Source organism: Neovison vison, chromosome 6, assembly GCF_020171115.1.
Source record: "Neovison vison isolate M4711 chromosome 6, ASM_NN_V1, whole genome shotgun sequence".
Lineage (NCBI taxonomy): Eukaryota > Metazoa > Chordata > Mammalia > Carnivora > Mustelidae > Neogale > Neogale vison.
Window position 1 is genome coordinate 161,660,689 of NC_058096.1, and position 26,569 is coordinate 161,687,257.

Here is a 26,569-nt window from a genome sequence, read left to right on the forward strand (position 1 = left end):
ATCACCACCTGGGCTGAAGGCAGACGCTTAACTGACTGAGCCACTCAGGTGCCCTAGTTCATTCTTTTAGTTGCCAAATAATAACCCATGATACGGAAGTACTATAATTTTTTGATCCATTCACAAGCTAATGGACATTTGGGTTGCTTCTGGTATTTGGCTTTTATGATAATGTTGCTATGAGCATTTGTGCACCCATTTTGTGTGGTTATGTGTTTCTCTTGGGTCAATACCTTGGCATGGAATTGCTTGGTTGTATGGTATATGAGTATAAAATTTTGTTCAATGTTTTTGAAAGAAATTATGGGTTGCTTTTTTAGAAATGTGACATTAAGGTGAAGAAACCATGTCACTATCACCCTGTGTTGTTAGAATTTGTGTGCAGCTAGATAGTAGTCAGTCACTGCTTGTATTTGTTAGGTCTTATTCTCTGCCAGGTCCTGGGTTAACTGATTTACTTGCATTGTCCTATTCTGTCCTCTTGACATCTCTACATCATGAATACTAATAAAATTTCCAAGGCAGGTAAGTGATAGAGCCAAGATTTGAACCCAGGGATTCCGGGTACAGAGCCCACAGGTCTAACCACTGTGCACTAACAACTGTGTTCAAAGTGTTGCTTCCCCTGAACACAACATGGTTTAGTTTTGATTAACCTTCTTGTCATAAACAGAGGTTTGCACAAACTTTAGAGGTTTCTGATCTCCTATTGGACTGCACATTAGTAGCCAAAATGATCTTCAGAGATTTTTAAAAATCAGCTGCCAGCTGAAAACCTTACTGTGGTTTCCCATTTCCCCTTAAAACTCAGCCCAGTGTTCTCACCCCTGCATACCTTGCTCTTCTCCCCACCTCTCCAGCTCTACCTGGGGCCACCCCTCTGTCACTTGAAAAATCTAGGTACAGTGTTCCTCAAACATGCTAAGTGCTTTCCTGTACAAAGTACATATTTTTATGACATAAATTGGGTCCTGCTACACATATTCTGAGACCTACATATTATGTCTTGGAAGATTTTCTGTCATAGCCCTCACTTCATTCTACTTGCAATCTCTTCCTTCCCTTCTCCCTTCCTTGTCTACTTTTCCCCTTCCTTCTTCCTCTCTTTTTTGTGATTGCTCAGTACAGTAATGTTAAAAGTAGAAAGTGAAAACATCTCTTACCCTAGGTCAGTACTTTCCACTGCCCCAAGGTGACCCCACTCACAGTATGGGTGTAAAAGGGAGCTCAGGCAGTTCTGACTCTGCCCAAGGCCTGGATGACTCCCAGCTACCCACCCCCTCCCTTGCCACAGCTGTGCCAAACCAGGCCCTCCTAGGTGTGAAGTCACGTATGAGTGCTGCATCTTCCGTTAAATTGCTTGCTTTTTTTTCTGTAGGGGCACTTGGCTAGCTCATTTGGTGGAGTGTGCAACTCTTGATCTCAGGGCTGTAAGTTCAAACCCCCCTTTAGGTATAGAGATTATTTAAAAAATTTTTTTTAATCTTTTAAAAAAATTTAAAAACCAGAATATTTTTATCTATAAAGTACCCCTGAAACTCTCAACCCCTACGAACAGAGAGGAATGCCCATGTGTGCTTTACTGCAGGGAGATGTTAAGAGAAGAGTCCAAATGTCACTGTATTGATGAGTTGCCCAAAAGTCACACTAGGAGAGCTAGCTGTGTGGATGTTAGTCCCCACATCTGGGAAGATGGACCTTTAAATGATCTTACTGTTGAGTAAACTGAGGCAGGTCAGGCCTTGATGGATATAGGGAGGTGCCCAAGAAAAAGAAGGAAGCAGCTCTGCAACTGAATTGTTTATGAGTCAGAATTCCTGGTGGATTTGATTACGGCCTCCCAAGAGGGAGTGTGCTTGAAGGAAAACTCTTCATCACAGTCAGTGGGATTCTGGCCACACTGCAGGGTCGCCCTGGACCACCTGCCCCTAGCACTCAGGATCCTCTCCACACCCCGAAGTTTCTTTCTCTCAGCTCATCTTTACCAATGAGGGATGAGATATGAAGGGCAGGGAATCGACATTATTAATCCTTGTAAGGCATAAACAGAAGTGCAGCAGGAACCTGGAGGCCCCAAGCAAACTCTAGATGGGGATGCTGTTCTGGGAGGAGGGCTGCCCACCCACCGCCACTCTGTCATACCATGCCAGCTGCCCGGGCTGCATCTGCCCCTGTGGAGGGTCAAGGAAGCTCCTGGTTCCTGAGACATATTGCGTGACGGAGCAGAAAACCTGGGCGACAACTTCTAACTCTCTGAGCCTGTACGAGTGGCTGGGGGCATTTAGAGCTGCTGGAGGCATTATAAGCCCTTCCGAAGATACCCTGTAAATGTTTGTGCGGCCTCTGCTCTAGCTGGAGCACACCCGGCTCTAGATTCTCTTCCTGCAGATCTCTGAGCCCCATGAGGACACGCTCCAGGAAAGCTGATGACAGATGGTCATGAAGTGACCGTTCCGGATCCAGAGGCTGCTATGGAACAGTACATAGTTAAGGACCCCCAAGAACCTCGAGAACGAAGTGGCCACTGGAAGCTCACATGCGTGTGAGCTCTGGGAGCTCACATGCGTGTCGGTGCGGCCAGGCTCTGGGCCTCTCACAGCACATACAAGAAAGCCAAGCACAGGCTCCCAAAAACGTGCCAGTGGGTTCAGAGTGCAGCCCCAGGTCTTCCGGGTAGCAGGGAAGTGGAGAATCTGTCCAGGTTGCTGGTGCCTATAGCCCAAGGTCACAGAGACCTCACCGTTATCTGTCCCAGAGGCTAAGGACCCACTGGCACTTCTTCTCCACTGCCCAGACACCTAGCATCCCTGGGAACTGGCTGTGCGTCAGGACTGTTTGAGCCCCAGGTTTTGGAAGGGAAGACTGCAGTCTTGGGAAAGCAAGACCTGGTGAGGCCTGGGCCTGGGGGTGTGGGTGGCAGAGGAGAGGCATCACTGCTTCCTGCAGGAGGTATTATTTGGGCTGTCTTCTGCAGTCACCTCAGTCCTGCCCAGCTGCTACGCAGGCTCACAGGCATGGTCTGAGCCCAGTTCACTTCCTGAAGCCCTAGTACCATGGCCCTCCCTGAGCTAGTCTCCCCAGAACAACTGGGATCTATGCTCCTAGCCTTTGCTCCACCTGCTCTCTCTGTCTGCAGTGACCTCTCTTCCCTTCCCTGATCATTATCTCTACGAAACCAACTCTTTCCAACTCCACTTCAACTGCCACCACCTCAGGAATCTCCCTCATGACCCTCCTAAGCACATCCATTTCTTACCTATCTTTATATACTGTCAGCTCCTCGAGGGTGGGGATGAGTCCTCTCTCTCTCCCCTACAAGTCTGGGCACTAGACTTTGCATCACACTGGACAAGTAAACAAACAAATGGCCAAGACCAGGTTAATGCTAATAAGCTCAGAGTCTTCCACACTCCCTTGGGAGAACCTGAACTAAATCAGTTTTATCAGCTGTACAAAACATTCGATTAATAGATTCCAAGTTCCTCAAAGCAGTGAAAGAATTTCCCCCAAAGTCAATCCTGAGGCCCAGGGCCTCCTCCGGGCCGACCTGGGAACTGGCTACTCTCACAAATTCCTTACTGCTCTCAAAGAGGTGAGCATCAGCTCCCTACTTGATGACATAAAGGAAGGGAATAATTCCTTTTTAGTTTTTAAGGAAATACAGGCAACAGCAAAGTACGCAGGGCAGGGGCATGCAGTGCTAAGCAGGTGAGGTGGGCTGGTGGGAGAGGGCAGCCAGGCCCAGGGAGGAACAGAAGCACCCGACACAGAGCCTTGGGGGTGCAACAGAGAGAAGGCAAGAGGACACACGAAGCCTCCAGACCCCATGCTGTCGACCCCACAGACAGCTGCCAAGAGGAGCAAAGCCAGAGAAACCAAGAGGAAGCAGGTTATTTCATCAGCATCCAGCTGGTTAAAAATAACTTCACTTATTAGTTTAAGTGAGATCACCACAGGGCTGGAAATTCACTGTCAGTGAAACAAAAATACTGGAAGCAAATGAGAAAAGTCTACTTTCATGATGGGCTTTATTTCAAAAGAGAAACACAGGAAGGAAGCTGCCTGGATGTTCCACAGGCTCTGTTTTCCTTCAGGGCTCTTCATGAGGCACATGCCTGCCATTTTTGAAGTTATCACACTTCATTCTTCCCATCTTGCCAGAGAGAAGCAGCTGCACAGAGCTAAGTGCCCAGGCGTCATCCGGAAAAAGTCAACCTTAGGGGATGACACTGCCTGGCACGAACGCTGGACCAGACCTCACCTACGCTGCCGCAGAACCTCAAGGCGCTGCCTGTTCTCAGCTGAGGCCGAGGCGCTACACCTTCCCTCAGCACACAGATTGCCCTTGTTGCCTGCGCTGCCAACAAAGGCTCCACTGAGGAAAAGCAACTGCTCCCTAAAGAGGGTGGAGGGCTGTGTGGGAGGGGTTGACGGGCTCTTTCAAAAGGATAAAAGGCAGTTCTCCACAGGGACAGCACTCTCTCTGAGACTCTGGGAAATCCATCCTGCTTTTCTAGATTGCTCAAGAGCAAGCAGCCCTCCCACCCTAGTCTCCCTTCATCATGCAGTCCGGAGTCCCCTTCATGGCCCACCTGAAGCCTCCTCATAAATCGGGCCGGTAGGGCCAAGACTCCAGTCTTCCCCATATGAGCTCCTCCCCACTGACCTGGAGGTGAGGGGAGGCCAGACCAGGCTCAGGCAAACTACTCTGGGAGGCAGGGCTCTAGAGCACTCGGATGCTAATGAGCCACATGCAGGGGCATCAGCCCTCACATAGGTTGTCAGCTGTCATGAATTGGCTTCCCTTGTTGGTTCCCATGATTCAGGGTGCTTTTGTTTTTCCTGTTGTTTTTTTAGAAGTATAGAGATCATTTTTTGTTAGAGATTTTTCATTTTTACATAATCTCAAAGTTTCAGAAAAATTGTAAGAATAAGATTCACCAATAAATTTTCATTTTGCCCATTTGCTTTACCATTTGTTTTTCTCTCTCTAGAGAGATGGATGATAGAGATATCTATTTATAGAGACAAATATATGTATGCATATATACACATGTATAAATATATAGGTATATCTAATCCTGTAACTCTTTTCTGAACCATTCCAGAGTAAGTTGTAGATATGATATCTCCTCGTCCCTAAAACCTTGGTACAAATTTCCAAGAACAAAGGTATTCACTCACAGGACTTCAGTACAGTTATTAAGTTATTCTCTAATTCATAATTCATACTCAGATTTTATCAACAATAGCTATATTTTTCTGGTCCAGGATACAATCCTCGATCACAAATTACATTTTGCATTTTATTGTCAAATGTTTTTAGTCTATTTTAATCTAGAAGAGTCAGTTTGCCTTTCTTATCCTAGATATTTTTTTAAAGTCATTTTGTAAAATGTTTCTCAATTTGAGTTTGGCTCATGTTTTTTCCTGAGTAGATCCAAGTTACGCATTTTTGGCAGGAATGCCACTGAACTGAAGTTGTATTCTTCTGATTGCTTTGTATCAGAAAGCACATTATATCATTTCGGCAAAAAATTCAACTCTGGAGTCGCTGTCATGGCTTTGAGCTTGGTGCCCTACAGGACGTGAAGGGATGTTTCCAACCTCTGGCTTCATGTCCTACAATTGTGGGCAAAAAGGAGCACATCCTTGCTCTGATACAACCTGTCTGAAGGCCGGTGAGGTGGAAAGCCCAGACTGTCCTGTGGCCCGCAGCATCCTAGCCAACAGCCACCAACTCCCAGCAGCAAGGCCACCTAGCCAGCAGCTGACTGTAGACTCAGGAATGAGCTCAGCCAGGATCAGCAGAAAAACACAAACTGCTGATCCAAAAAAACAGTGGACTAACTAAATCGTTGTTTTAAGCCACTACATTTTGGGGTGGTATGTTATATAGCAAAAGCTAACAGATACCCTTTGTTCACCAGGGAAGGAGACGACTCAGAAACCCCACGTAGTCATTGAGATCACTGAAGAAAGAAGACCATGCTCTTTTTCTTCTGGCTCTGTCCTGTCTCTCTCAGGGATCTGAAATTTTGCCTATGTTTAGGATTCAAAGGAGCATCTTAACTTCCTTACGTGGTTTTGAAAAACAAACCATGGATATTGCTCTCGCCAAGCTTTACAGAGCAAAGCCATGTCATTCAGGAGCTCTACTGGACAGATATCAGAAGACTCTCAAAACACACTCTTCCATAGCAATGAGCAAATGAAGCCTTTCTGGGGGAAGACCCTAGAGGAGCAGAGAAGCTTATCACTGTTAAGTATCTAACAAGCACCAGCCAGGGCCTTGGGGTTCCTCTGGCTTTCTGATTTCCCAACTCCTCCGACCCTTTCCCAGGAGATTAGGATTTGGTGCCTCTACAATGCAGCCTGAGGGAAGTTCCCTTTTGGGGAAAAAAGATTTTTTCCTTGTTCATGTGCTGTCCACCATGAAGAGAGACTGGAGGGCAAGCTGCATCAGCAGCTGTAGCAAATGGCTGTCAGGGGTCTGCCCACTCTTACCTAGATACCTTTACCATTTCCATGCACAGGGGTTCCCAGTGGGCATCTTTGTGTCCTTGTTGGAGGGTGGCACTCAAGCTACTGGAACCCTTTGCCAGTACACAGCATAAACCACAAATGCCTGGGAATTTACATCTGCTGTAGCAGCCCTTAACCAATGAATGACAGGTGCAGTGGTATAAATACCCTTGCTCTCTCCCCTCTGATCAGAAAAACTGGTGACCTACACTGTCTCCAGAGATCTGTAGGACTGAGCCAAGGTCACCCCCACATCACCGCCAATGCAGACTTTGCAGTTTTGCGACACCCCTTGCTCAACTTCCTTTCTCTGACCACTGCCCCACTGCCCTATTGGCTTTTCTTTGGAAGACGTCTTCATCTCAAGGTCTGCCTCTGGAAAATGCAACTTAAGATGGCTACCACCATGTGCACCCTCCAGAACCTTGACAAAGGCTCTGGCACTGACCTTCATCCTTAATACAAAGGGCACTGTACGTGGCACCAGGAGCTGGGTTGCTTTCAATTCTCACATCAATGGCTCTCGTGATTTGCTGTTCATCACTCCCCTTGCTACACACGGTGGTCCTGAAACAAAGAAGACACTGTGTTAGGAGGACTAAGAATAGGAAAAAACCAGTTCTTTTCTGCCGTTAGTTCTGAATCAGCAGAGATTTTTTCTGAATTGAGATCTTTGACTGAAAGCGTCAAAGTAGGGAAGTAGTCTCCCCCGACAAATGCCTCCAGTCAGGAAGACAAAGGTGAAGCCTCAGTCAAGGCCACATGTATCAGTTCAAGTTTCAGAGTAGGTTTGTTTTATTTCACAAAGTGCTGCTCTTCTTCTTAGTTCCTTTCTCTTTGGGGGGTTTGTTTCTGTTCTTCTTCAGATTTCTTAAAATGGATCATTACTTAGCTCATAAACCTTTAGCCTTTTCTCTGTTCTAACACAAGCATCTAGATGTTTTACATTTCCCTCTAGGTACAGCTTTAGTGGCATCTTGTAAGTTTGAGTATGAAGTATCATTCAGTTCTACATACATGCTACTTATAAACAAACCATAATTTATTCTTTTCTCATGATTTATTTAGGAATGTCATTGGCAAACAGCAAATAGTAGAATTTTAAAAATCTTTGTTTTCTAAATGGAGCATCACATCTATTTTAATCTCATTTAATCACAGATCTCTTCTTAAAATCTGCCGTCTTTCTATTAGTTCCACATATTCTTTCTTTCTCTCTTTTCTTTCCCCTATTTCGATTGCTTGAATCTTTTTTGGGCATTCTTTTTTTCATATTGGTCTGGAAGTTATATATCCTTTAGTGGTTATGACTTGTTAATATTTAATATTACTTTTACCTCTTTCTCCAATAATACAACTTAAAAATACTTAAAATATACTACGTATTAGTATACTTAAAATACTACCTAACCTATGTGCCATTTTTTAGTGTTTAGTATTATTATTACTGCTTTATACAATTACATAATTTCATTTTACCCCCATATTTACTCTAGTCATTGATTTCTTTTTTTGCATCTCCAGCCTTCCACCTGAAATTATTTTTCTCCTGCATGAAGATTAATCTTTAATGTTTCTTTTAGTGCAGGTCTGATATAATGGATTTTCTCACCTTTTGTCTGTCTGAAAATGTCTTTATTTAACTTTTATTCCAAGAAGATATTCTCATTGGGTATAAAACTCTGGATTGATAATAACTTTCTTGCAGCACTTCGAAAGTAACATTCAGTTGTTTTGGGGCTTTCATTGTCCATTTATTATTGCTCCTTGGAAGGAACTTGTTATTACTTTTAATATTTTTCCTTTGTATTTGATTCTTACCAGTTTCACCATGATGTGCCAAGTTTGAATTTATTTGTCCTACTCAGGTTTTGTAGGGCTTCTTAAATCTGTGCCTGGATATAAGTCTCATATTGCTTTTGCTCCTTCTTTCAGAATTCCAATCACATGCATCTCTTCCTTTGACCCTTTCTTCTGTATTTTCATCCTTTTTTTCTTCTGTTCTTTATTCTGGATATTTCCTCTGAAATATTTTCTAGTTCACTAATTTCTTCTTTGGCTCTTTTTACATCAGCTGTTCCATCCATTATGCTCTTAATTTGGATTACTGTGCTTCACTTCTAGGGTTTCCATTTGGTTATTTTCATAGTTTCAGTCTTTTCCCAAAATTCTCCTTCTTGTCTTCTGAATCTTTGAACATTTGAAAAAGTTATTTGAAGTCTGCATCTACCAATACAAATATTTAGAGTTTCTACTTGTTGTCTTTATTCTGGTTGCCTTATCTCCTATGTGACTGATTATTTTATATTGGGGGACAAAACCTATATTTTCTAAAATTGTTTGTGGAAATAAATTGCTAGGATAATGTTATTCCCTTCCAGAGTGGATTTTTAAATCAGTTCTGCTAGGTATCAGGAACACTGGAACTCCAGTATCATCCAGCCACATTCATGGGCTCCAGAGGATTTAAAGCTATACCGTGGCTACTATGAGGGCTTGTATGCTTCTTCCAATTTACTCTTACTCCTGAGTTATAGCCCTGTAAAGTCCCAGCCCAAACCAAAGGACTCTGCAGGCCTGCCCCACAAAACCTGAATTCAAATCTCTGTCCTAGTCCTCTGAGGCTATCTAATTTGCTACTGTTTTTCATCCATCATTTATGGAATCTGCAAAAGCTTCTAGGAGACAATTGGTTTCCAATCTGTGTTCACAACTCTAGGTCTCCAACCTCCTCTGGATTTATGAGTACACTCAACATAAATTCATGGACATACAGATCAGATCTACTATAGGTATACTATGCCATCAATTGCAAGATGCATCAGGCATTTAATTAATTGATTTTCAGTGTGGAGGGGGATGGCTGTATAGGAAATACCCACAGTGAAATGTATATACTGATGATCAGATACTTCTTGGTTCCAGAAACAATAAAATACTTTTATTTTTAGTATTAATATGTTTTATAGTAAATATATCAAACAAGTATGTTTGCTACAAAAAAAATATCATCTCAGCAATGCAGCGATCTACTAATAATGTCCTAACACTTTACAGCAAACCTTTCCAAAGACTCAGTCCTGATTTGTAATTCCTGGGAGGTGGGAAGTCTGGTTCCAAACTGGCTCTTCAGAATTCCCGAAAACCCTGGTTATCTGATGCAATGATAATAACAGAAAAATATCTACACCATGGAAACATTTGACTACACCATGGAAACATGTGCATGCAGGACCTGTTTTTTCTGTTTAGGAACCTGGATGTAAAATGTCCAGCAGACAGGGCCACACTTTCAGAGTCACTGAAAAGCTTTGGAGGTAGCCTAGCTGTCCTCTTTATTCAACTACTGCTTCACATGTGGCACAACTGGAGTTGTAAGTCAGCCTGGTTGTGCGTGTTTTCTATGGCCATCTGCCAGCCCATCTTCAAGGTTATTATCAGCCAAAGTAGTTGTTGGAGCCCATTTTGCTCTTTCACATTCCTGTGGCATGAAGGAGACAGTGGAATGGCTCCTGCCTTTTCTGAGTTTAACTAAAGAAGCAGTTAGCAGAACGAATGGGCAGTTTTCTCCTAGCTGGCCATAAGAATTATTTCTCCACAAGGATTCCTCGGGTCAGGAATTCAGACAGGGCATGATGCGAATGGCTTATCTCTGCTCTCTAGTGTCTGGTCTCAGGCATGAGCTGGGAAGACTCAAAGACTGGCAGGAACTCGACAGCTGAGGGCAGGAATCATGCCAAGGCACCCTCATTCACATTTCTGGCAGTTAATGCTGGCTATGGGCTGGACACCACTGGGGGCTGTCTGTGGGTACACCTATGTGAGGTATCTTCCTGTAGCCTGGGCTTCCTCACAGCGTGGCCCGCTCAGGATAAGCAGACGTCTTACATGACATCTCAAAAGTGACTGTCCCAGAAATCTGGGCAAAGATTTTTTCCAACCTAACCTCAGAAGTCACATGGTCTCACTCCTGATGTATTCTGTCAGTCAAGGTGATACTGTGCTGTCCCTGATTCAAAGGGAGAGGACACGCACCCCACTTTTCAATGGGAGTAAGGGGAAAGAATTTGTGCCCATACCACCCTCCTATTCATATGTTTGTAGACGAACAGCCACAGAGAAAGAGATAATTATACCAGTTAAGAGTCACTACCTTTGAGGTGCAGAAAAAGAGAAAAGAGAAAAAAAAACTTGGTACTTGACACATATCTGTATTACTTGAAATTCTTTACAAACATGTATTATTTTTAACTTAAAAAGGAAATTCAAAATAACAAAGGGGGAAAAACTGTGACAGAACTCCACAAAAATGTTTTTATTTGAGAACTCAAAACAAGAATGTGCTGGAAGCTATTGCCCGTTGCACTTTGCCTATCCTGGCACCTCAATAAAATAATGACTGAGCTCCCATATCAGCCCTGATGGGGTAGCGGGGGTTGAATGGGAAGGAGAGCATCTCCCCCACTCCCCGCCCACACCGGACTTACCCCAGGGTGCCATCTGCCAGCCAGCCGGTGGTGCACACGGCAAAGGCACAGTCCTGGACCACCGTCCGCAGCTCTTCCGCAGACACCAGGTGAGCACCCCTGCTCTTGCAGGAAAGCCGAGCCACCTCCAGTTCGAGGCCCTGAGAGCCATTCTGAGACTCCAGCACAAAAAGCTTCCCTGTGTGGGGACAAGAACGAGCACAGGCTTACTCCAGGATTCATGGGAGTTTAACCTCAGGCAACTCACTCTCTGGCAGACACCTGTCAGAACTGGAGTTTACCATTTGCCTGAACACCTGAGGGCAGCAGCTATCCTATTGCACTCATCCTGGGGACTAGGTGATAACAATAACATCGGTGGGGTTTTTGTTTTTGTTTTTAGTAGGCTCCATGGCCAACATGGGGCTTGAACTCAGTACCTCGAGATCAAGAGTTGCAGGTGCTACAGACAGAACCAGCCAGGCGCACCTTACTTGGGTGTTTTAATCTGTTTTTTGCTCCTGTGTTCTTAAAAAAAAAACAAAAAACAAGTTAACTCTGCTTTGCTCTGGCGTGTTTACCTGGATAAAACCTTCAAATCTTCCTTTCTACAAGCTATTTTACAAACACCATGTGGTAAGGTTCAGTGTCCTCCGTTCCCCTGAGTTGGGTCAGTTGGTGACCCGGGGCACTGATTTAAATCTCAGCTCCCCCTTCTTCTGCCTGCCTCAGCCCTAGGGTGACCCCATACACAGCTCTCCCCATTCCCTGCTCTCTGTCTTATTGTCTCAGGACACTACCAGGCCCTTCCCACAAAGAGTTTCCCTGTGTTTGCTGCCATTTCTCTTAAACTAGACAAGGTAGCAGATGCTATGCCTGGTGCACCTTGGCTCCCTGCAGCATGTGGGCATGTAGTGGGCCTCAAAACACGTGTGGCAGATGAGCGCAATGAGAACATTAATTCAGGCAGAGGTGGAAGCTGAGGCTGAAAGCAAAAGAGAGCTTTAGGCAAGAAAACCACAGAGGAGGAGGGGAGCAATGCAGTCCCTAGGTGCTTCCTGTAGAGGTGATGCAATGCCTTAGATAACCTGATCAAGTTTAAGGTGGGGACATGGGCACCTGAGTGGCTCAGTGGGTTAAAGCCTCTGCCTTTGGCTCAGTTCATGACCCTGGAGTCCTGGGATCGAACCCCACCTCGGACTCTCTCCTTGCAGGGATCCTGTTTCCCCCTCTCTCTCTGCCTGTTTCTGCCTACTTGTGATCTCTGTCTGTCAAAAAAAAAAAAAAAAAAAAAAAAAGATGGGATAAAAACACCCAGTTAGAATGAGACACTTCTATTAGCAAAATTCTCATAATATACTGATTTTATTAGAATGAGACACTTTAACTGTTATCAACTGCAAAGTAACTATAACAAATATAACAATCCCTTAGCTTTGGAACCAAAGTTATGAGAAAAATGCAAAAATGTTTCACAATAAACATATCTGTAGGTGCCTTGTCCTCCCTCAGACTTGGTACCAGGGTGCAGTACACAACCTGAGCAACTATACTGGATGACCCTGCCTGGAGAAGCATGTACCCCAAGACACTTTTGTAGTAATGGCATTTGCTTCTGGAAAAAAAAATTATGAAATTTAACTGAGGTGATGATGGCCAAGCCCCTGAGCAAGGGGGCTGAAAGAGAAAACCCAGGGCTCACAGGGTAGGGAATGTGATAGACCTCCTCCCCACTCCATACCATCTCATGCACACATTAATACACAAATCTTGGACCCTGAAGGGTTAAACTCTCAGGATAAGAGTGAACAAGGATAAACAACGTTCCCTCCCCTCATTCTCAGGGGACTGTTGGAAGAGGTGTCCTGGTGCTAGGAACCCAGGTGCTAATACTCATTGGGAATTGCAGTCCTAACAAAAACTGGCCTCTAAAATACTTTAAGTTGTGAATTTAGCTTAAAGTGACATGATATTGACATTTATCTAGAAACCTGATAGGAGCAAACATAAATCTTGTCTAGAGAAAAAAATATTTTCATTTTATGCTTCAGGAAATTCCATGCAAATATTTTTTCAAAGACAATGATAAGGATAGTAAAATACAACTAAGTCTGTAGGAGACAAGGCACCACTAGTAAGAAGCAACATATATAACATTCAGCAGACACTGACCCAAAGAGAAATCTGATACTGGTATTGATAGGCATAGATTATAAAACAGTGATGATTACTATACTTAAAGGAATAAAAGACAAATCTGAAAATACCTGCAAAGAATAGAAAACCATAAAAAGTGGCTTGGCTGATCCAAAAAAGAACCAGATAGGACTTCTAGAAATTAAAGATACAGTGATAAATTAAAAATGCAATGGGTGTTTTTGGCTGCATATCAGACACAATTGAACAAAGAACTTATCCTTGAAACAGAAATCATCCAAAATGTAGTAAAGAGTTTAAAAAGATGGAAAATAATAAGATAATAAAGAGACACGGAAGAGAGAATAAGATTCCAGAAAGAAACCTTCACATTTACAGGCAACTGATTTTCAACAAGGGTGTCAAGACTATCCAATGGGAAAAGAAGAGTCTTCTCAAGAAATGGGGCTGGGACAACTGTAGGGACACATGCAAAAGTGTGATGTCAGACTCCTGCCTCATTCCCTACAGGATAGCTAACTCAAAGAGAATCAAAGACCTATATGGAAGAGCTAAAACTGTAACACCTAGAAGAAAACATAGGAAATCTTTGTCATCTTGGATTATGCGGTGATTTCTTAGATAGAACAGTAAAAGCACAAACAATCAAAGAGAAAATACATAAATTGAACTTCATCAAAATTTAAAACTTTTTGCTTCAGAGGACAAAATCTATAAAGTAAAGTGAAAAGACAACTCACAGAATGAAATAAAATTTCTGCAAATATTCATCAAATAAGAAACTTGAATATAGAAGGGGTGAAGAACTCCAACAACTCAACAACAATTAAAGAAACCAAACAACCTGACTGAAAATGGGCAAAGGACTTGAAAAGATGTTTCTCCAAAGACGTTTCACAAACTTGAAAATCGATGCTCAACAGCACTAACCATTAGGGAAATGCAAATCAAAACTACAATTAAATACCTCTTCATACCCATTAGGATGGCTATTAATAAAAAAAAGAACAGAAAATAACAAGTATTGGCAGAAATGTAGAGAAAAATTGGAACCATTATGCACTGCTGGTGGGATTATAAAATAGTGCAGCTGCTATGGAAAATAGTATGGTGATTCCTCAAAAAACTAAACGTGGAATTACCATGTGATCCAACAATTCTACTTCTGGGTATATGCCCAAAGAAATAAAAGCAGCCACTTGAATGATATTCGTACAAATTCCCAGCAGTAGTATTCACAATGTCTATGGGCAGAAGCAACAAAAGTGTCCATCAACAGATGAATGGATAAACAAAATGTGGTGTATATACATATATGTATGTATATATATCTGTATATATATACATAAACATACACACACAATGGAATATTAATCAGCCTTAAAAGAAGAAATATTTGATACATTTGATACAACATGGATAAATCTTGAAGACATTATATTAAGTGAAATAAATCAGTCAAATTACAGAGACAGAAAGTAGAATGGGAGTTACCAGGGCTGGGGTGGGGAGGAAAGAGAACTAATGCTTAATGGGGACAGAGTTGCAGCTGGCAAAGATGAAAAAGTTCTGGAGATGAGTGGTGGTGATGCTTGTACAACAATGTGAATATACTTAATGCCCCAGAACTGTATATTTAAGAAGGGCTAAAATGGTATTTAAAAAATGGGCAGGGGCGCCTGGGTGGCTCAGTGGGTTAAGGCCTCTGCCTTCAGCTCAGGTCATGGTCCCAGGGTCCTGGGATCGAGCCCCGCATCAGGCTCTCTGCTCAGCAGGGAGCATGCTTCCCTCCCTCTCTCTCTGCCTTCCTCTCTGCCTACGTGTGATCTCTGTCTGTCAAATAAAGAAAGAAAATCTTAAAAAAAATTAAAAATAGGCAAAAGATCTGAACAGACACCTTTAAAAAAAAAGATTTAGTTTATTTATTTGAGAGAGACAAAGAGCACGAGCAGCAGGGGACAAAGGGAGAGGGAAAGGGAGAAGCAGTCTCCCTGCCGAGCAGGGAGACCCACAAATGGCTCCATCCCAGGACCCGGGGATCATGACCTGAGCCAAAGGCAAACACCCAACTGACTGAGCCACCCAGGCGCGCCTGAACAGACATCTTTAAAGAAATGGCCAATCAGCACATGAAAAGATGTTCAACATTATTATCCAACAGAAAAACATAAATCAAAACCACGAGATATTACTTCATGCCCACAAGGATGGCTATCATCAAAAAAACCATATTTTGACAAAAATGATGGTGAGGATGTAGAAAAAGTGGAACCTTCTAACACTGCTGGTGGAAATGTAAAAGAATGTAGCTGCTTTGGAAAACAGTCTAGAAGTTTCTCAGTTAATAGCAATTTCTCATAGAGTTATCATACGACCCAGCAATCACACTCTCAGATGAATACCCAAGAGAACTAAAAATATACGTTTATATAAAATGAATGCTCATATTATATAATTCATATTATATAATATGAATGTTCATAGCAGAATTATGTGTAATAAATAATAAATTGAGTTCATAATTGTAAAATTTTTGCTTATAACAGCCAAAAAGTAGAATCCACTCAGTGACCATCAACTGATGAATGGATCAATAAAGTACAGTATGAATATCCAAACAATGGAATGTTATTTGGCAGTGAAATGAAATGAAGTGCTGATACATGCTGCAAATGGATAAAAACATTTTGCTAAGTAAAAGAAGCCAGTCACAAAAGCCCACATATTGTGTGATTCCATTTACATGAAATGTCCAAAACAGGCAAATTCAGAGACAGAAAGTAGTTGCCGAGGACTTGGGGAGTTGAGGAGAAACAAGGAGTAAATGTTAATGGATATAGGGTTTATTTGGGGGCAAAAAAAAACCTGTTCTAAAATTGTGTGTAGTGATTCATAACTCTGTGAGTATATACTAAAGACCAGTGAATCACACACTTTAAATGGGTGAATTGTACGGCATATGAATCATATTTCAATAAAGCTGTTATTAAAAAAGACATCGCTAGAGAAGAACAGGTTCTATTATGATGATAGTTATTTCATGAGTAATATAAAATAATTTTAAACACTTAAATAACAACTCTAGACTGAAAGAAGGCAGTATTAACAAAACTACAGGGAGAACTGGAAAATCCACAGTTAAAATTAATAATTTTAAACACTATCCTCCTCAGTAATTGATAAAACAGGAAAACTTGGGAAGAATATAGAAGATTTAAGCAACAAAATTAATACACTTCATGTAAGGACAAATGCACAATACTGTATACTACAAAATACACATTCATTTTAGACACACAAAGGACATTTGTAAAATTGTTCAAATACTGAGCTACAAGATAAATCAAAAAACTTTTAAACACTCAAATCATACAAAGCATATTTTAAAATCACAATACAAATAACCTAAAATCACTTGTTTTATTTATCGAACACTTATACAGTGTTTACTATGGGCCAGGTGTTATTCAAATTACTTGACAAATACTCATTAAATTAATCTTTATAATAACTCTGTGATGTAGGTGTTATTATCCTTATTTTTTATAAAAAAGATTTTATTTATTTCTCAGAGAGAGAGAGAGAGAATGTGCATAAGCAGGGGTAGCCACAGAGGGAAAGGGAGAATTAGGCTCTCTGCTTAGCAGGGAGCCTAATGCAGGGCTCAATCCCAGCATCCTGGGATCATGAACTGAGCTGAAGACAGATGCTTAACTGACTGAGCCACCCAGGCACCCCTACTCTCCCAATTTACAGTTAAGATTTAGTATTAATGATTTGTCCAAGATCACACAGCTGGGATACAAAACCAGCGTCTACATCCTTAATCGTAAGCACCAAATTATACTGCTCCTTAATAGCAAAATAATAACTAGGAAAATCCCCTTGTGCAAGGAAGTTACAAAGTACACTTCTAAATAAACCATAGTTCAAAGAAGAAACCAGAACTGAAATATTTTCATGTAAGTGACAAAAACTACTAGAGAAACTAAAGTAGTATTTGAGGGACATTTATAGTCTCAACTGCTCATATTACAAAGGTAGAATAGTTGATAACCAGTGATCTAATTTTCTATCTTAAAAACACAAAAGAACATAAAATTAAAGTTTCTACAAGATGGGATAGGGAGGGAGACAAACCATAAGTGGCTCTTAATCTCACGAAACAAACTGTGGGTTGCTGGGGGGAGGGGGGTTGGGAGAAGGGGGGGTAGGGTTATGGACATTGGGAAAGGTATGTGCTTTTGGGTAAATTGGAAGGGGAGGTGAACCATGAGAGACTATGGACTCTGAAAAACAATCTGAGGGGTTTGAAGTGGTGGGGGGGTGGGAGGCTGGGGTACCAGGTGGTGGGTATTATAGAGGGCACGGCTTGCATGGAACACTGGGTGTGGTGAAAAAATAATGAATACTGTTTTTCTGAAAATAAATAAATTGGAAAAAAAATTAAAGTTTCTAAAAAAGGTAGAAGGAAGAAAATAAAAATGGAACAAAAATCAATGAAATGAAAAGCAGATATACAATAGAGAAAATAAAGCAAAAATTAGCTTCTTTCTAAAGAATGATAAAATTGATAAATCCCTAGCAAAATTAATCAAGACAAAAATAGAGAAAATACAAATTAGCAATATCAAGAATGAAAGGGGACATCACTACAGATCCCATGGACACTGAAAAGAAAACAAGATTTTTATGTCATATATGCAGTACATTTGGATGAAAATTTAGATGAAGTGGATAAATTTCATAAAAAAGCAAACTTAACAAAACCAACTCTAAATGAAAAAGAAAATCTGAGTATCTCTTTACCTACTTAAAGAAATTAAATTCATCATTTAGGGGCCCCTGGGTGGCTCAGTTGGTTGGGTGTCTGCATTCAGCTAAGGTCATGATCCCAGAGTCTTGGAATTGAGCTCCATGTCAGGCTCCCTGCTCAGTGGGAAAACTGCTTCTCCCTCTCCCTGTCCACTCCACCTCCACCCCTCGTGCCCTCCCTCCCTCCCTCTCTCTCCCACTCTACTCTTTAAAATAAATAAATAAAATCTTAAAAAAAATAATAAATTCTTCATTTAAAATCTTCCCATGAGAAAAACCTCAAACACATATGATCTCACTATCAAACACTAAACAAAGCAAAACAACAGCTCACCTTGCAGCAATCTTTTTTTTTTAAGGTTTTTTTTTTTTTTTAAGATTTTATTTATTTATTTGACAGAAAACAAGTAGGCAGAGAGGCAGGGAGAGGGAGAAACAAGCTCTCCACAGAGCAGAGAGCCCGTCCCAGGACCCTGGGATCATGACTCAAGCCAAAAGCAGCCGCTTAACTGACTGAGCCACCCAGGCGCCCCTTTGCAGCAATCTTTTCAGAGAACAGAAGAGGGAACAGCTTCCCAACCTATTTTAGAAATCATCATAATCCCAGGGGCACCTGAGTGGCTCTGTCAGTTAAGTATCCGACTTGCTTTTGGCTCAGGTTGTGATCTCAGGGTTGTGACATCAAGCCCCACTTTGGACTCTGCTCTCAGCATGGAGTCTGTTTGAGACTCTCTCCCTATACCTCTCCCATGCTCACTCTCTCTAAAACAAACAAACAAACAAACAAACCAACAAATCTTAAAAGAAAATCCTCATGATCCTGATGGCAATGCCAAGACTATTTTAAGAAATGAAAATTACAGGCCAATATATCTCATGAACACAGAGTCAATAACCCTAAATCTGTTTTTTCACTCCAGACTCAGTTCTAGGTCATCTCTCCTCACTGTGAAACCTTTCCCTAGGATTCCATCCACAAGCATGGTTTCAAAGACCATACTTAACACAGATGACTCACATTCTTCTCTTCAGTTCAGACCCTTTCCATTCACCCCACCCACCTTTATACCTCTACCGTCTCTCACCTGCACAACTAAAATGGCATTCTATACAGTCTCTCTATATCTAGTCTTGCCCTGGTCCCATCCATTTCTCCCTACACCACAATCAGGGTGATCTTTTCAAAATGCAAATCTTATCATTCTATTACTGGAAATCATCCAGCTGCTTCTTTCCCTTTTTTGGATTAAAACAAAACTTTTGTCTATGAGGACCCACCTCATTCTACCCCCTCCAATTTCCTTAGCATCATTTCAAACCACCGCCACTTTGGACTCTTGGATCCAGCCATTCTCTTATCACATGGCCCATTTTCCCTGCTCACAGTTTTGTTTTGTTTGTATCATGATATTCTCTACCTAGACATTCATTCTTTCCCCTCAGACCCTCCTCCACCAAATCCAAACTTTCTAGTATATGCTCTCACAGTATCTCTATCCTTTAATTTCATCACCTATCAGATTTGCAGCTTCACATTCCATTCATGTAATGATTTGCCTACTGACTCTCTAACCCATTGGATTTTAAGCTACCTGATAGCAAGGACCTATTTCTCCTCACCATTCTATCCCCAACAGTGAAGTTGTACCTCGCTTACAATAGATGCTCAATAAATTAGATGTTGAATTAATGAATCCTTTCCTGTATTGCAGTTAATTTGCATCCAATTAATGTGAAAAATTTTCAGTTTCAAAAGTATTTTAAAAGTACAGTAGAAAAAAGGAAAAAACACAGATATCTTTTATATATCAAGTGCATATCTTACTAGCCAAATGTAAACTAAATATTCTTCATTTGAATTTATCTCACTGACTTATTTTTAATAGGTCAATAGAGTTTTTAAGAACTCCAAGTCTCTCTTCAAATGTCTATAACACATCACAGTTTAGCTGAACCTTTCTTCTTCTTCCTTCCATCACTGTAGAACACAAATAACTAAATGTGGAAAGTGGTAGTAGTTAAACTTATATTTGGTAAAGAAAAGAATCCTTTCATAATATAGGCTCTAATTCTTGAATGGCTCTATTATAAAAGTTGGAACTCAGCAAATGGAGTTTCTTGAAAGCAAGTGTACCCATAACTGGGGTAGGGGGAGAAGGAAAGAAAGGAGAAGGGAGAAATATAAGCATTTCTGGCAAGGAGCAACAAGACAACAAGCTCTCGTGCTGCTGTTACTCTTTCCTTCTCCAGCGATATTTCTGCCTCCATTTTTCTATGACCCACCTCAAGCCAGAGAGGTGCAAAATACTGATCCATATTCATTTGGCATTCTATTTAAGCAGTAACAATAGGGTGAAACTCTAAAGCTTCTTTGACTGCAGAGATAATTCTTTAAAAGGAATTAAGGTGGTACAATAGTATACATTGTTCAAAAGTTAATACTAACTCCAATTTATTCTACTTACATTCTTTAAAGTCAGCTTAATTTTCATGACTCTGTGTCAGGCAAAAAAAATACTACAGTAAAAAATGAATATTGGATTGACTGCTAATAAATATGGGATTTCGTCTGAGGGAATAGACATTTTCAGGAGTTAAATTGTGGTGATGGCTGAACAACATATGAATATATGAGAAACCACTGAATTGTGAATTTTTAAATGGCAACTTTTATGTGAATTACATCTCAATTTTTAAAAAATGAAGTTATTATGGGGAACCTTCAAAGTTAAAACTGTTTTCTTCTCTAGTAATCTAAGGTTATGAAGAAATAAGACATTCATCTTTAATTAGAAATAAAGAGTTTTTCAAGCTGGCACTAAGAACAAAAGTACCAAAAATTCTAAGATAATATCTGGAAGTTTCTTCTTACTTTCCCCCTTTCCCTAATCACCATGCTTCTTTTTGTGGAGCCTTCTCATTTCATTGATATTCCTTACTAAAAATCAATGACGTTTAAAAATCCACAAAGCTGGGGGTGCCTGGGTGGCTCAGTCCTTGTGTGCTCTGCTCAGGTCCTGATCCCAGGTTCCTGGGATAGAGTCCCCCCCATCAGACTCCCTGCTCAGGGGGGAGCCTGCTTCTCCCTCTTCCACTCCCCCTGCTTGTATTCCCTCTCTCACTGTGTTTCTGTCAAATAAATAAATAAATAATTTTTTAAAAAATATACAAAGCATCCCAAATCAGGTGAGGGTTTTTCCTCCTTCATCAATGTAATTTGTCTCAAGCTTGGATTTTCTAGAAACTGTTCATGGATGTGAGAACAGCTGGCTTCTTTTCTCTCAGATTCTCCTCCACCAAGTCAACAGGGTTTTGTTCCAAAATCAAAATACAGCTGAATTAACTTTTCAAAACTTAGCCGATATAGGCTCTTATCCTGCCAATTTAAGGGAAGTACTAAAAGCTTAATTGAGGTTCAAGAAGCAAAAAACAAACAAAAAAAAGCAGGTCGATTCTTTTAACCTGCAATAATCTGTTCCTTATCTACTTCTCCAGCTTTGTGTCAAATTGCATTCTCACCTTGCAGTCTCGGCCCCAGCCACTTCATCATTTATTCCATTTCCCCTGCTATTCACAGGCCCTTTGCACATGCTATTTCCTCCCCCACAAGACATTCTCTTCTCCCCTTTATCTACTTGATTCCCACTCATCTTCAAAATATTCTTGGACCTAGCCAAACTACGGAGGCAAGAATCTTCTCTGCCCTGGCACCAGGAGGACATTCAATACACGTGGAAAGTTCTACCTCTGCCGAAGAGGTTCCAGGGCACCCTAGACGTGATTTCATTGGGATAGACCTCTCATGAAGATTTTCGGAAAGCTAACGGCGGGCTGCCGGACCATCTCACAGGCTTTCTCCAGTGCCTGGAGGAAGGGTTTACAGGCCGGGGTTGGGGTGGGGGACGCTGGGGCAAGTGGACACTCGGTGGGTCAGGCGAGGGACACAGGGTCGCCCGGGCGCCGCTCGCGTCGTTCCCCGCCAGGCTTGCGGGGGAAAGCACCCCAGCAACCCTCGGTTTCCCCTCCCGGACCCCACGCGCCACCCCCGGCACCCCGCGCACACTCACCATCCGCCCGCACAGAGAGGCGCGGAAGACAGAGCAGGAGCAGCGCCGCCGCCCAGAGCTGGGCGCGGGGGCCGCGTCCCTCGGCAGCCATGGTCCGAGCGTCCACGCGCGGCTGGCTCGAGCGCAGGCTCCCGCGGCGGGCGCGGCTGCGCGGCCACTGCCCCTCGTGCTCCACTCGGCCGTGCGCACTGCGCTCTGCTCCGCGGGCTTCGCGCCCCGCTCGCCGGAGGGAGGAGCGCGCACAGCTCAGGGAGGCCGGGCGCCAGGAGCCGCCGCGCTGGGGCCCCTGAGCTCCCGGGGGTCTCATCCGAGGCGCCGGGGAGGCGGCTGGACCCGGCTCCGCCTTCGTGCCGGGCACCTGGAGGCCTCGGTACCAAAAGAGGCTGCGCCGGACGCCGAGCTCCCGGGGCGCCGCCGGGGCGGAGGGTGAGGGCGCGGGGAGGCGGGGAGAGCACAGAGGCGGCTGCAGGGAACCCCCGCCTGCCCGGGAGACCCTCGGCGAAAGGGTGACGCAGTGTGAGAGGCCGGGCTCTCCAGGAGGACCGTTTAAAACCGAATGTCTAATTCTGTCCTCTGCCTCTTGACTTTGCAGTTGGCGTCCTCCCATAGAGAAGGAGCATGTGTATGAAAAAGAAGACTCTAACTTGCCAGCCTCGCTCTGAGGAGTGAAACGCACGCAACAGCGAGTCGCCTCCTAAAAGCGTGGCATGGAAGTCCCTCAGAGAGGAGCATCTTCTAGACGCTTCCTTCACGACCTTTCAAGGTACGCCCTAACATTTCTCAGCACCGACAGCGCGGGCGCGGTTGTCACCGTTTTCACACCTTCCAAATCAGGGCTTCCTTGACCTTGACCCAGGCCCGAATTCTGGATTCTGTTGGTCAGAGCTGGGAACACACATTCTAAAGTGTCCCACCGAATTCTGCTGCAGGAGCCCCTGCTCTGGATTGGTTCCTTTTCCTCGCTCACCCCCTGTCCTGTTCATAGCATTAGCATCATTCAGCGAGAGGAGGAAGATTTGCATTCTTCGTACGTGGAGTAATAAAGATCAGTATTGTAACTGGGGCATCCGTGACACTGTATAGTTTACAAGTCCCTTCAACCTTAACGTACTGGTCAACAGATACGTGTAGTGAGTGCCCAGAGTGTGCCTGACTCTGGGGGGGGGGGGGGGCGGGGCTCCGATCTGTCAAAAAAAAAAAAAAAAAAGCTCAAACTTAAATTACAGGTACTTAAGATGAACAAGTGATTGGTGCTAAAAGGAACAGACGTTTGTCCCCAAGACAATGAACTAGGACACAGACATTGAAAAGCTACCTACTTTCTTTTCTAAGGTAAAAACTAGAATTTGAACGCACATTTGGTTTACTACGGGTGTCATTTTTCAACTCATATTTTTGAAGTGTACGGAAAAGATAATCTCCTCTCCTTGTTCCAAATGTCAATGACAAGGCTATTATTAGTGATTAATTCCTTTGTGAAATAAAACTTTTCTTTTAGGGGCTCCTGGATGAGTCAATCCATTAATAAAGTGTCAGACTTCTCATTTCAGTTCAGGTCATGATCTTAGGGGTTGTGAGATTGAGCCCTTGGGCTCTGTGCTGAGGATGGAGCTGCCTTAAGATTCATTCTCTCTCTCTCTCTCTGCCCCTGCGCTACCCTTTCCCTTAAAACACACACACACACACACGCACAACTGTGCTTTTAAAATAAAAATGTTCTGGGGCATTAAATGCAGTGAGACCTGACCATCATTCACATGTAAGTGTAAATCAATTTATTTAGCGACTTCTCTTCTAACAGCTAGCTGGTAACCTAAGGAGTGAGACTTCACATGTCTGAGTGGGAGGGGACCTTTTAAAGCCTGATTATTGCTGAGAATGGAGGGGAGGGAGGCACCTGCTGGAGCTACTAACTGATTCTCTCAGTATCTGTGCCACTAATGTGTTTAGGATAATCAATTGACTATTACTGTCTAATCCTAATAACATTTTAAAGTTTGTCATTTTTCAGATCTGTCTTGGCTTGTCCTAATTTGGGGAGATGGTATGCTCTAAAGGTTTGGTATAGCCGATTTAGAAAACTCTTTGGTACTTTCCTATACAGTTAAATATACATCTCTCCTGTGACAAAGAGTTCCACCTCTAGATATATATCCAAAAGAAATAAAACTTATATCCACAGAAAGATATGTACACAAATTTTACAGCAGCTTTAGTCACGATAATTAAAATTGGAAGCAACCCAAACATCATCAACAGATGAACAGAAAAACAAACCGTATCATATTCACACAATGGACTGTTATTTAGTAATCAAAAGAATGAAATACTCGTATACTCGATAATGTGGTTGCTGAGTGAATTATACTTTATGATTCCATTCATAAGAAGCTCAAGAGGGGCAAAACTAATCTGTGGTGACAATAAATAACATGGCTGCCTTTGACAAGGCAGGAACACAAAGGAAATTCTGACCTAATGGGAACAGTCTATATCTTGATGAGGATGGTGGTCACATGAATGTATACATTTGTTAAACCTCACTAAACTGTACACTGAAAATCTCTGTGTTCTCTTGAATGTTGTTTATACCTCAATAGCAAATACTTCAAAATTCACCCTATGAATAAGTAGGTTTAATGAAAGGAAGCTTAATAAAAGGACCACGTACAGAGATGTGGGCAGGGTTGAGAGAACCAATAAGAAATGGCAGAGGTCTTGACCATCAACAGTCGGAAGCCATCACAACTCTGAGGTCTACGGGTAGTAAGGGAGGTTGAAGTGTTACCAAAACTCAGCAAGAGCCATGGCCATGGAAGAGGTTGCCCCCTACGTAGAGGGGCATAATTGCTGCCACTTACCTGGTAGGAAGGGAGTGGGGAAGAAATACCCCACCATCTCTCTCCTTGGACCCTTCAGCTTCCTTGTTATGCCTCCTATTGGCTGAACCTTTTGACAGCTGCAGGGCAAAGGAGCTCAGGTGTCAGAGTCCTTACCAGGTCATTCTCTCATGGTGCGGAGTTGGTTAGAGAAAGACAGAAAATGGGACTGGAGAGACAGTTGGAAAACAACCACACAGCCCATCTATTCTTTCATTTGGATGAAGAGAATTCAAAACAAAACAGGGGAGACACAATGTCCTATCAGTTTCTCTATGTTGATTCAATCATATTCTCACTTGGAGCTAAACTATAATATTAACCACTGTCAGTGGTTATTTTCACATATGTGTTCTTTCACATAAAAGGAAAAGGGGAGAAGTAAATAATTATAAAATATGGATGCTAGAGAACCATTTCCATAACTGGTCATGAAGTCTTATTTGATAATCAGGACAATGCTCCCCCCGTCCTTCCATTCTCTGAGCATCTTGGCCTGCATGACTTTTTTTTTTTTTTAAACTGGTGGGAGGGATCCAAACTTTCATTGATGCTACGGATCTGTCTTTATTAATTGGCTATGGTTTCTCACTGACTATTGTCATTGGACATGGGAGTTCTCTGGGATCTGAACATAGTCATTCATGTCTTATTATGTAGCAGCAACACAAGTTTCCCTTCGTAATCGGGACCAATCACCGATCAGTACAGTGACCTTCTCCTCTGTCTGTTGGAGAGCAATCTTTGCTTCCAAGTTACCAGCACATGCCTGTGTGTTTACTGACAAAAGTATATTTCTTTCCCCACCCAAGCCAAGTTCACCAATCTAAAGGTTGAGGGGATGGTATGCAAAACTTTTGTAGGTGGGTCATTATTGGTAATGGAAGGGAGATCATACCCATTTCTGCTCCTTGGTTTTAGACAGTGTGTTCTGTCTATAAGAAAAATGACACCATTTCTGATGGTTTAAGATACATCTGTATCCTGGGTAAGTGCCCTAACCTCTCAAGGTATTGTCGCCAGCTAGGCACCTCAGCTTTCTATCGAGCCACCTACTTCTTGGTAATGAGGCATGTGGTAAAATTCAGGGACTACACTGTCCTACTGCTTTTACTGCAAAATCAGTTTCTTGTTACTAGATGATGTAATACATGATCCGAAGGCAAAGGATGGGGCATTCTAGGAGTCCATGGTAGTCATACTAGTAGAAGCAAAGCAGGCAAGGAAGGCAATATCATATCTAGAAAAAGGATCTATTCCAATAAGAACAAATAATTGTGACTGTGGATAAAAGATCCAATACAAACAGCTTATCCCACATGTAGCCAACAGGAGGGACCAGCTAGGGAATTATGCTGTATGAGGACTCATGGTGGCTTCTGCTGTTGGCACGTTAGACATTTAGCAGTGGTGGTAGTCAGATCACATCTAATAATAGATGTTTGTATTATTCCACTCCTGTGTGGCCCCCACTTCTGCTACCATCATCTCTACATATATGGTTCTACTATAGAAGCACAGATATGGCTATAGAAAGAGGTACCTGACAACTAGAGAATGGGTTTCATTCTCCAAGGTGTCCACCCCATTATTAAGAGCATCCTGTCGACTGAATGCCTCTGGGGAGCCTACGTTACACATATATTAACAAATTTCTAAT

At 42.5% G+C, this 26,569-nt stretch overlaps 1 protein-coding gene across 1 annotated transcript in view; it reads right to left on the minus strand.

Moving 5' to 3' along the window:
• The window catches only part of SUSD5 (sushi domain containing 5), a 61,969-nt gene extending 39,332 nt beyond the window's left edge, over positions 1-22,637 (minus strand). The window contains exons 1-3 of the mRNA XM_044254846.1: positions 22,031-22,637; positions 11,013-11,190; positions 6,974-7,092 (exon numbers count right to left, since the gene is read on the minus strand). Of these exons, the coding sequence (XP_044110781.1) occupies positions 6,974-7,092; positions 11,013-11,190; positions 22,031-22,637 (904 nt within the window). The remainder of the gene's footprint in view (positions 1-6,973; positions 7,093-11,012; positions 11,191-22,030) is intronic.
• Between the last annotated feature and the right edge of the window lie 3,932 nt (positions 22,638-26,569).